At 48.0% G+C, this 12,364-nt stretch overlaps 1 protein-coding gene across 1 annotated transcript in view; it reads right to left on the reverse strand.

Moving 5' to 3' along the window:
- LOC140427867 (cell surface A33 antigen-like) overlaps window positions 1–12,364 on the reverse strand; it is a 52,366-nt gene that overhangs the window by 7,001 nt on the left and 33,001 nt on the right. The window contains exons 4-6 of the mRNA XM_072513673.1: window positions 9,515–9,679; window positions 4,386–4,502; window positions 2,047–2,173 (exon numbers count right to left, since the gene is read on the reverse strand). Of these exons, the coding sequence (XP_072369774.1) occupies window positions 2,047–2,173; window positions 4,386–4,502; window positions 9,515–9,679 (409 nt within the window). The remainder of the gene's footprint in view (window positions 1–2,046; window positions 2,174–4,385; window positions 4,503–9,514; window positions 9,680–12,364) is intronic.

The following is a 12,364-nucleotide window of genomic DNA, read 5'->3' on the forward strand; positions in this document are numbered from 1 at the left end:
GGGGGGAAAGAGGAGGGCCCCAGCCAAGCATGTCTATTTGTTCTGGTCCTGCCTGAAGTTGGAGAAATATTGGGGGTCGTTGTTCAACACAATGCCCTAGGTTCTGCATGTGGAATTGGAGACAGGTCCCTAGAGGCCTTATTCAGGGTGTCAGACCTGCCGGAGCTGCAGACGGGAGCGGGGGCACAGGTTTTAGCCTTCACCTCGTTGATTGCTTGCAGGTGCGGCTGGGAGATCTAATTGAGTTCCTGTAGTTGGAGAAAGTGAAAGTTGCTCTGAAAGGGGTGGATGAGGGGTTCCACCAGAGATAGGGGGCATGTTGTTTTACATTGTGGTGACCTGGTTGCTGTTAAGGGGTAAGGGGAGCAGGGTTGTGAGTTGTTTAGATGTTGAAAATTTGAATTAAAATTTTTCTCAAATAAAAGGTCCAACTGCAGCATGACCTGGACAATATCCAGGCTTAGGATGACAAGTGACAAATAACATTTGCACTACACAAAAGCCAGGTAATGACCATTTCCAATAAGTGAGGATCTAACCATCACCCATTGGCACTCAATGGCCACAATCACTAAACCCCACAATGACAGGCTGGGGAGATTTCCATTGATCAGAAACTGCATTGAATCAGCATATGAATACTGTGGCTACAAGAGCAAGTCAGAGATGAGGAATTCTGCAGCGAGGAACGCTTCCTGACTCTCCAAAGCATGTCCACCATTCACAAGGCACAAGTTAGAAGTGAGAAGGAATGCTCTGCACTTGCCTGGATGAGTGAAACACCAACAACACTCAAGAAGCTTGACACCGTACAAGATAAAAGCAGCCTGCTTGAAAGGCACCGCGTCCACAAACATCCACTCCCTCGACCACCAATGCACAGTGGCCAACAGTTTATACCATCTACAGGATGCACTGAAAAAACTCACCAAGGATCCTTAGATAGCACCTTCCAAGCCCACGACCACTACCAGCTAGAAGGACAAGCACTGATGCCTGGGAGCACCAGCACCACAAACTTCTCCAAATCACCCACTATCTTGACTTGAAACTTGATTTCCTTTCCTTCAGTATCACTGGGATAGAATCTTGGAACTCACTCCTTACAAGCAGTGTGTGTGTGTGTGTGTGTGTGTGTGTGTGTGTATCTACAACACATGGACTGCACCAGTTCAAGAAGGCAGTTCATCATCACCTTCTCAAGGGCAGTTAGGGTTGGCCATCAAATGCTGGTTTAGTCAATGATGCCCACATCCTGTAAATTAATTTTAAAAATGTACTCATTGGCTGCTCCCGAGATTCCAGAACTATCCTGGAGGGATGGTAACTGGACATGTCCCTCTTAAGTAAGGATATTGGTAGGTCTGATAGATGATTAGACATTTCTATTTCATGTTCCTTTGGTTTGTATCTAGTATTTCATTTTAGAGCCACACTGCTAACAACAATGAGGACAGGGATAAAAACAGAAAATTCTGGAAAACATGCAGGAGGCCATATAACTAGCAAATTTGAACCAGAGCATCAGGCATGACTGTCACCTAGCGAGAACCAGCGAATATTTCAATTGATGGCCTTTTTGTCTTGAGATTTCCTGTGTGCACAGTATTTTGCTTTTGATTGGGGACAGGGAGAGAGTGATAAGGTGTACATGGCTATCAACGCTTCTAACCTTGCCCGAGACTCCAATACAAATTTGTGAAGTTTAAGATTATATGAGGACCTGAAAACAAATCTAACAGACATGACTTTGGAACAACTTAACTATATGGAAGTCCATCAGGAACAACTCAGCCACGTAGTCCCTCAGATTGGCAGCATTCAACTTCAGTCAGTTTATTTCTGAAATGCTGTTGCCATTTCTCGAAGGCTTAAAAAGTATATTCAAGCAGATGTCCAACAATTTGGTTCCCCCCCCCCCCATTCCTCTAATTGAAATGTTAAACTGAGGTTCTAATTGGCTATCCAGGCCAATGTTCGAGATTCCATGTCACTTCCTTTTGAGAACAAGGAGTGTTACCGTTACCTATTGTAATTTCTACTTACTCCATTTCGTAATCTTCAGGTTCCTTTCCATTACGGCAACAGCAACAGTAAACAATGATGCCAAGAATTATTAAGGCAGCTATTATACCCCCAATAATTCCACCATAAAAGCCAATGTCCATGGAGGCTAAAATAAAAGAAAAAGATTGGCACACAGATTATAATTTTACTTTAAAGATTTCATACATTTTTTTTTAACACAAGTGTATATGCAAAGATCCCTTCTTGTTACAATGTTTTGGAACTGTGTATTTAATTGAAGACAAAAACAGAGGCTGTCATGTGACCCATTCTGTAGCCTGCTCAACAACAGGCTGGGCCCAAGGGTGGTCCAAATCGTGTTACTGGGGTGATGGTGGAAGGTATTCACGGTTGGAGACAATAGCAGCAGTCTTGGAATTCACAATGGGTAGACTCAGTCTCCCAAATTCCCAGAAAGGTGTTGACAATGTCAGGCTGTAAACAGTTGTCCTTTAAACTGGCCACTTTTAGTCTCAAGATTAATCTCAAGGGTAGCTAATAGCAATTATTTCTACATACAATGCTCATGTGATTCATCTTGCCATGGGGAAAGATGTAGAGGAAGCCATTATAAAGATCAGGGGCAAAATTCTCCGGTATCGGCGCGATGTCCGCCGACTGGCGCCCAAAATGGTGCAAATCAGTCGGGCATCGCGCCGCCCAAAGGTGCGGAATGCTCCACATCTTTGGGGACCGAGCCCCAACCTTAAGGGGCTAGGCCAGCGGCGGACGAATTTCCGCCCCGCCAGCTGGCGGAAAAGACCTTTGGTGCCCCGCCAGCTGGCGCGGAAATGACATCCCCGGGCGGCGCATGCGCGGGAGCGTCAGCTGATGGCATTCCCGCGCATACGCAGTGGAGGGAGTCTCTTCCGCCTCCGCCATGGTGGAGACCGTGGCGAAGGCGGAAGGGAAAGAGTGCCCCCACGGCACAGGCCCGCCCGCGGATCGGTGGGCCCCGATCGCGGGCCAGGCCACCGTGGGGGCACCCCCCGGGGCCAGATCGCCCCCCCCTCCCCAGGACCCTGGAGCCCGCCCGCGCCGCCTTGTCCCGCCGGTAAGGTAGGTGGTTTAATCTACGCCGGCGGGACAGGCATTTTAGTGGCGGGACTTCGGCCCATCCGGGCCGGAGAATCGCGGGGGTGGGGGCCCGCCAACCGGCGCGGCGCGATTCCCGCCCCCGCCGAATATCCGTGGTGGAGAATTCGGCAACCGGCGGGGGCGGGATTCACGCCAGTCCCCGACGATTCTCCGACCCGGCGGGAGGTCGGAGAATCTCGCCCCAGGTTTCCCAATAAAGCAATGAATATCAGACAGCAGTAGGTCACAGGAAAGTGGCTATTTTGGCTTTGTGGACTTCCACAGTTGGATGTGAGAGGGACGGTCTCTAGTTGAAGAGACATACCTTACTGCCATCTAATGATTCTGCCCTTGGTCAACAGGATGAAGGTGAATCAATCTATATTACTGGTAGGGGATTTAGAAAGCTCTCACACAATGGAAGGAAGTGCCTAGAAATGGTCACTAAAGTTACTGCTCGGCGAAATAGGGATTCAGGAACTCACCAAAACTGTGGACTGTTTGCTGTCATGATTAATTGAATGGGGAGTGAGTGTGTGACAAGTGCAGAAAGGGAATGTTCCTCTTTGTATTTTAAACTACAAGTTCCCTACAAAGTAGTGTTCAGTCAATAGTGCCTTTCGTCTTTTGGTACAGTAAAACCTGAAATCTTGTCGTATCATTCTTTCACCTGTTCGAGTGCTGTCCAAACTTACATTTTATGGTATTATTTGTTAACTGGTTGCCTTCCTCAGCATTGCATTTTCAAAACTGCAGCAATTTGGGAACATTAATTGGTGATGTGGAATTTCTGTCAAAGCCTACCCTTTCCTCATTGCAAAAGTAAATAGAGTGTACATGTGAACTCTTGCCGAATCGTGCTTCCCTCAGTATTAGTGATCAATAGTGGAATGCAGGAATATTGAAGCAAGTGGATGTTGATCACATTCCAACTCTCATCAATGCTCAACTTCTCAACTCCATTGCCATGGACAGCATTTCCCACATAGACCCTCCACTTTCCTGTTCATGCTCTGAGTTAACAGTGAGCAGTGCAATGGGAACTCTATTCTACTATGGCTTATTGCTTTTGTAGGTCACAGTAATTGTCTAGCCCAATAATTTTATTAGGTACAGGAAATGAAATCTGAAATGAAAAGAGGAACGCCACACTTCATTTTACATGACAAAAACTTCTGGCAATTGCAATACAATCAAAATTAAACAAAATTATATTGGCTTATCTTAGCCATGGTACTTACGATACGTTACTGCTAAGGTTATGTTACAGACGGCTGATTGGATTTTATTACGAGCTGTGCATAAGAAGTAGCCAGATGTAGCAGCTGTAAGATTTTTTAGTGATAACCCATCTGGTTCTGAGGGGGGGAAAAAATGTAATCTATGTTATGGAAGCTTCAGTTGTGTTCCCACTGAACTTAAATAAAAAAGGTACCAAAAGTATTAGAGTATTTGGTGACCCCCACCAAATAAATTTGTTATGCTTGATGAGCTTTGACAATACTCAGATAGACGAACGAACGAAACACGATTTGTTTCCAAGTTGCACAATTCAGCAGACTAAAGTTACAGCACATTTAGCGGGTTGTTTCTCGGAGGCAAACATCCTGCTATCCAATGACACTTTGCCATTTATTTTTGCCCTCGGGGAGTTTCTCCCCACTGAGGGATTTTCTACTGGCGTGCTTCCTAGATCAGGGCACCATTTTGTCCGTTAGCCCCAAGTTCCCCCTTAACATTGGGGAGGCCCCCGGGATCCTTCCCATCCATCACCTCAGCCTCCGGCTTGGCAAGGCCGCCTCCGGTCTGACCTCTGGCAGCTGTGTCAGGGTGCCAGGCTGCCTTGACCCCAACCACCCCGGGGGGGGGGGGGGGTCCTCCAATAGCCTAGAAGAACCGCACCGCACCCCCCCCCCACCGCATTTGTGGAAACCAGTACTAAACGGCACCGTGGCGAGGTCTCCCAGGCACGGTTGGTGGTACCAGGTGCTGGGTAAATCCGGCTTCTGGATATTTAAATGAGCCATTAGGCTCATATAAATATTCAGATCTGGATCTCGTCCAGCAAGGGCAAGATCCAGATCGCACCAGGTCGGGTGACTCGCGCCAGATCGGGTGACTCACGATCGGCACAGCCAGGAGCCCAATTAGGGGCTCATGTGCGATTCACCCATTGCGCCCAGATCCGCGCCAGGATGAATCGTGCCCAAGGTAACAGTCTCACGCAAGGAAGAGAAATGTTAGAAAATGTAGAAGTTGGCAATTGATTGATAGGAACATAGCAATTAGGCAATTCAGCCCTTCGAGCCTGCTCCGCTATTCAATCAGATCATGGCTGATCTCTTGATAAACTTCATATTGATGACCAGGAAGATGGCTCGGCCTTTAAATTCTTAATGTCGGAGAAGTCTGGATTGAGAAGCCACAGGAGCATGTTGTTTGATACTCGAGAGGGAATTCAGTTTTGTGGTGCAATTGAGAAAGAGGTTTTTTTCTCTGGGGTCACCCAAGAGGCAGTTCGGAATATGGGAGCTAGAAAGAGTGGCTGGCCATTACAGAGGTAGTGGAGTACAGATAAAATTCACCAATCCAGGTGTCTGCGTGGGTTTCCTGCGGGTGCTCCGGTTTCCTCCCACAGTCCAAAGACGTGCAGGTTAGGTGGATTGGCCATGCTAAATTACCCGTGCCCAAAATGTTAGGAGCGGTTGTTGGGTTAGGGGGATAGGGTGGAAGTGAGGGCTTAAGTGGGTCGATGCAGACTCGATGGGCCGAATGTCCTCCTTCTGCACTGTATGTTCTAGATCTATGTAAATAGTGGGAATTGAGCTAAAAGTAGAGATCCAGAGGCAGTAGCAATACAGGGTGATTTCAACCATATCAGACAGAATTAAGTAAATTCACATGGCCAAAATTAATAATACATCTTAGAATGTATTCAGAGCACTTCCTGGATCAATTTGTTGCTAGGCTATGCCGGGCCTATTGCGAGTCACTCGACTCGCTCTGCCTTGTGCAACCTGGATATCGCCCTCGCTGGGCGAGATCCGGATCTGCATATTTAAAATTAGTCTAATGGCTGTTTAGTACTAGTCCACACAAATGTGGACAAGACATGACGGCACCTCGGAGGGGTCTCGCAGGGTATTGGAGACCCATAGGTGGTCGGGGCTGGGCAGGGTGGTATCCTGGCACACACCATGGCACCTGTGAACCTTGGCACTGCTAGCCTGGCAGTGCCAAGGTGCTCGGATGTCAGGCTTTGCCAATTGCAGGGGGGGTTCCCACAAGATTTGGGGGGGGGGGGGGGGGCAAAGATCAGGGCTACTGATCACAGTGGCACCCCAATCTTGGATCAGCTGTTCTTGCTGGCGAGATCAGCTCGTCAGCAGAAAATCTCCGATACTGCCATGACGGGGAGAAATTCCCCGAGGTCAAAAGAAAGGCAAAATGCCATTGAATAGCGGGGTGTTCCTTGGTGCTGTAGCCGCCCAGAAGCATCCTGCTTGCTAAATTCGCCCAAATCAGACTTGCCCACTGACTTGTGCCTGGGGAGTGCACAAAATAAATATATTCCAAAGTATGGAGATTCATGGATAAATAGAAAGATTACAATCAACCAAATTTAAAAGGGAGACATACTAAGATACAGACCACTGTGCACCAGAATAAATAGCAAATTGTTCCATCTGGATTTTATAAAATGTCAGCTCAGTTAAAATGAGCTTACTCTCAGGTGGTGGACCGGCCACTGATTAAAACAGCTTTAAATGGGTTTACCACAACAACAAAAAAGTGTTTTTAATCAAACAGCACCGAGTTACCACACTAAAATACATGCAGAATTTTAAACTTTTAAAAACATTCCATCCTAAAACACTGCTCAATTGTGCTGGTTCATGAAAGATTTTACAAGTTGGAAATATGCAAATGATTTGAGCACAATTATGGCACCTAGGCCACCCATTACACCCAATGTGGAAATTGCCCATCACGTTTTAACATAAAATCGACCTGTAGATATAAAGACAACACATAAATGTGTGATAGCTAGCAGTATAAAAAACAATTTTGACAAAGAACCAGAAGTTAGTTTTTAAAATGCCAATGATGATAATATTCATTGCACAGATGAGTGGCCACAAAATAGATCTAATTTATAACAATAGACAGATTTTAACTGGCTAAAATAACTCGAAAACACTGGCATTGAATTAGAGTCAGAGTCCTACAACGCAGAAAAGGTCCTTCGGCCCATCAAGTCTGCACCAACAATAACTACTCCGAATCTTGCGCCAATCGCATTTACCAGCACTTGTCCCATATCAACGAACAAAGAAGAAAGAAAAGTACAGCACAGGAACAGGCCCTTCGACCCTCGAAGCCTGCGCCGACCATGCGGCCCGTCTAAACTAAAATCTTCTACACTTCCGGGGTCCGTATCCCTCTATTCCCATCCTATTCATGTATTTGTCAAGATGCCCCTTAAACGTCACTATCGTCCCTTCCACCACCTCCTCCGACAGCGTGTTCCAGGCACCCACTACCCTCTGTGTAAAAACTTGCCTCGTACATCTACTCTAAACCTTTCCCCTCGCACCTTAAACCTATGCCCCCTAGTAATTGACCCCTCTACCCTGGGAAAAGGTCTCGGACTATCCACTCTGTCTATGCCCCTCATAATTTTGTAGACCTCTATCAGGTCGCCCCTCAACCTCCGTCGTTCCAGTGAGAACAAACCGAGTTTATTCAATCGCTCCTCATAGCTAATGCCCTCCATACCAGGCAACATTCTGGTAAATCTCTTCTGCACCTCTCTAAAGCCTCCACATCCTTCTGGTAGTCTGGTGACCAGAATTGAACACTATACTCCAAGTGTGGCCTAACTAAGGTTCTATACATCTTCAACATGACTTGCCAATTTTTATACTCAATGCCCCGGCCAATGAAGGCAAGCATGCCGTATGCCTTCTTGACTACCTTCTCCACCTGTGTTGCCCCTTTCAGTGACCTATGGACCTGTACACCAAGATCTCTCTGACTGTCAATACTCAAGCGTTTTACCATTCACTGTATATTCCCTACCTGCATTAGACCTTCCAAAATGCATTACCTCACATTTGTCCGGATTAAATTCCATCTCTCCGCCCAAGTCGCCAAACAATCTAAATCCTGCTGTATTCTCTGACACCTCATCGCTATCCGCAGTTCCACCAACCTTTGGTCGTCCGCAAACTCGCTGATGAGACCAGTTACATTTTCCTCCAAATCATTTATATATACTATGAACAGCAAAGGTCCCAACACTGATCACTGCGGAACATCACTAGTCACAGCCCGCAAATCAGAAAAGCACCCTTCCATTGCTACTCTCTGCCTTCTATGACCTAGCCAGTTCTGTATCCATCTTGCCAGCTCACCTCTGATCCCGTGTGACTTCACCTTTTGTACCAGTCTGCCATGAGGGACCTTGTCAAAGGCCTTACTGAAGGCCATATAGACAACATCCACTGCCCTACCTGCATCAATCATCTTTGTGACATCTTCGAAAAACTCTATCAAGTTAGTGAGACACGACCTCCCCTTCACAAAACCGTGCTGCCTCTCGCTAATACGTCCACTTGCTTCCAAATGGGAGTAGATCCTGTCTCAAAGAATTCTCTCCGGTAATTTCCCTACCACTAACGCAAGGCTCACCGACCTGTAGTTCCCTGGATTATCCTTGCTACCCTTCTTAAACCAAGGAACAACATTGGCTATTCTCCAGTCCTCCGGGCCATCACCTGAAGACAGTGAGAATCCAAAGATTTCTGTCAAGGCCTCAGCAATTTCCTCTCCAGCCTCCATGAATGTGATGATGCTTCAAGTGCTCATCCAAGTGCTTTAACGGTTGTCAGGTTCCAGCCTCCACCATCTTCCCAGACACCACCCTCTGAGCGAATTTATTTTTCTCCCCCTCACCCTAAAACTATGGCCCCTTCTGATTGACCCCCTCAACCAAGGGGTACAGCTGCTTCTTCTGTACCCTGTCCAAACCCGTTAATAACCCCCCTCAGTCTTCTCTGTTCTGAAGAAAACAATCCAAGCCTACCCAGTCTCTCCTTATAACTCAGATGCTCCATACCAGGGAACATCCTGGTGAATCTCCTCTGTACTCCCTGTAGTGCAATCATCTCCTTCCTACAGTGCGGTGACCAGAACTGAACACAGTACTCCAGCTGTGGCCTAACCAAGGTTTTGTACAGCTCCAACATAACCTCCTTGCTCTTATAGGATAAGATTGTGAGTTAACACCTAGTTAACAGGAGAAGCAATTTTGGAATAGCAGTAAGATAGTGAAGTTCAGACATAAGTTACAGCAAGTGCTACTAACCCACAGAAGACTTCACTGGCATTTGTCTGATCTGATTCTGAATATTGAAACTCTCCCATGTATAGGTTGGTTTTGGAGATCCTTCCTCGGAGTGACAGGTCAGTTTAACATCTTGTCCCAATTCAGCTTTTCCTTCAATTGTACAAATTGGTTTTGATGGAGGAACTGCAATTCAAAGTCAGTATAAATTAGTCAGGAATTTTCTCCCCCACCCATTTCCCTCTCAAAGCGAAACAGTCGATATATTAATGCAAAATAAATTTGAGGTGCATTATACAACAAGTTGCATTTATCTGAGCGGGCCAAATCTGCCGTTTACCGCTGGATTGCCACACTGCTCATTATTACTTACCTTGGACTGGAGCTACATATTTCTCACCTGGACTTCTGACCCACGTCCGCTGAGGCAGTGTAGTTGCGTTGGGGAAGTGAAGCCATGTGTCGTTCCCCCCTCCCCCTTATAGCACTAGGAGTGATAGTCAGTAATTATCCAAGAATTTTGTTCCTGACCTTTCCTGGAAACCATTCTTCTAAGAGAGCCAGGGCCATTCAAAGTCTCCGGTTAATCAGAGTTTTGGAGGGTTGACCAATGCAAGCTGAAACATCCTGGGCAATTCCCACGTAATCCTTATGTGGGGACGTTCAGGATGGGGGGTGGGGATCCTGCCAATACATCTTCTAGGGTACCTCCAAAGTCAAATACTCACCCCAGTCCAACGTCGGCATCTCCACATCATGGCTACCATCGACACCGCAAACTGCCGGCTCAAAGTGGAGAGGATCTCCAGGAAGATCGCGCATATAGACACGGACTCTGGAGAATGGAAGATCTGGGCTCATGTTTCAACATGTCACAGCACACCAGTTATTGATGTATTCAATCAAAACTGGCAATCAACAGGGTGGGAATGAGTGCACAAGTGCATGCATGCGAGCGAGTGGGTGGATCTATAGGGGCGGAATTCCAGTGCTTGTGTCACAAACAGCTGCTAGACACAATAACACACAAATTAGGGATGCACAAGAGGACAGGGTTGGATGAGGGCATAGATCATGTAGAAGGGTTGGAGGAGGTTTCATAGGTGGAGAGTAACAATGCCACACAGTGTGATTTGAACGTTAAAGTCCATAAGTGACTAACAAATAAACTGCAAGGGTTTAATTTGATATCATTGTTGACACCCTCGCAGCATTTATGATTCCCATGTACCACACGAATGTCCAAAATCCAAATTGCTTTATTTTATTGCTCAATATTCTGGTTATTATCTCCAAGATCAGGCACCAGAAAGAAATTGCATTTGTCTGTGGAAGATGGTTAGGAAGAGAGAAAGGGGAAAAAGAAGAAATCATTGTTTGGTTTAATCTTAATCTCTTGAAATTACTAAAAGTAGTATTGTGCAGTAGTACCAGACCTGATAAAAACTGAACAGAGGAAAGAGGAGCAGGAGTAGACGATCTGGCCCGTTGAGCCTGCTCCACCATTCAACACGATCGGTGCCTATTTCATTGTGACTTTAACTCCACTTTCTTGACCGTCTCCTGTAACCTTCGACTCCCTTGTGGATCAAAGTCTGTCCAACTCAGCCTTCAATATGTTCAATGGCCCAGCCTCCACTCCTTAGCATTCCAAAGACCAATGACCATCAGAGAAAAAACTCATCTCCATCTAAAAAATGTTGTATCTGTAAACTGTGCCGCCTAGTTCTAGGATTGACTCGCAAATTTCCTCTCAGCATCTATCTGTCAAGAATCTGGAGCGGGATTCTCCCCCCCCCGGATCAGAGAATCGTGGGAGGCAGGGTAAATCCTGCCACGCCATGCCGACGCCACCCGCGATATTCTCTGGCACCCCAAAAGTCCCGTCGACGTGAATCGCGCCGTCCACCTCGCAGAATGGCGAGGACCGGCGCGACGCAATAGGACCCGGGGTCGCCCGAATGCTCCGGGCCGGATTGGCCAAAGCCCCGTTGGCGTGAATCAAACCGCCTATTTAACAGAGTCAACCAGCACTCCGGAGAAGTGACGGCACGGCCACAGTTGGTGGGGGGGGGGCCGTGGAGGGCGAGGGTGTGTGCCAGGTAGGAGGGGGATGTTCGCCTGATCAGGTACCAGCTGGCAACAGTCACGACCATGCAGCCCATGGCACCTGGCTGTGGGGGGGGGGGGGGGGGGGGGGGGGGTATGGGAAATTATGATATGTCGTCTATCCCCCAACCCCCTGCAGGCTGTTATGTTTGGCGATCACCCAGCGATGTTGGCTGCCGTGGCGGGAGCCGCACTTCTACATGTTGCCCTGGGGGAGCTGGAGCAGGAGCGTGCCAGGGAGGCGGTGGAGGCTGCCGCAGAGAGGCAGGTGGCAGCCGCCCAGGCTGGAGGGCCGCCCGCTCGACAGGATGAGGAGGTGGTGGTGCCATGGCAGCGGAGACGCTCGATGAGGCCCCGTGTGTACTGGCCCCGCTCGTTGTACCAGGACCTCACGGACCAGGCATGCAGGAAGAGACTCAGGATGAGCCGGGAGACCGTCGTCCATATCTGCCATCTCATGGCACCGTGTGGCACTGGGGGAGGACACCCTCTCCCAGTGGTCGTCAAGGTTATGGTGACCCTGAACTTTTATGCCACGGGGTCATTCCAGTCGCCGAGTGGGGACCTGTCCGGCATCTCGCAGATATCGGTGCACCGGTGCATCCGTGCAGTGACAGACTCCCTGTATGCCATTGCAGACCGCTATATTCAGTTCCCTGTGGACCGCGCCCACCAGGATGCCTGGGCAGCGGGATTCGCTGCCGTGGCCAGGATGCCCATGGTCCAGGGGACGATCGATGGGATGCACGTCGCCGTGCGGCC

This window comes from Scyliorhinus torazame, chromosome 8, assembly GCF_047496885.1.
Source record: "Scyliorhinus torazame isolate Kashiwa2021f chromosome 8, sScyTor2.1, whole genome shotgun sequence".
Classification (NCBI taxonomy): Eukaryota; Metazoa; Chordata; class Chondrichthyes; order Carcharhiniformes; family Scyliorhinidae; genus Scyliorhinus; species Scyliorhinus torazame.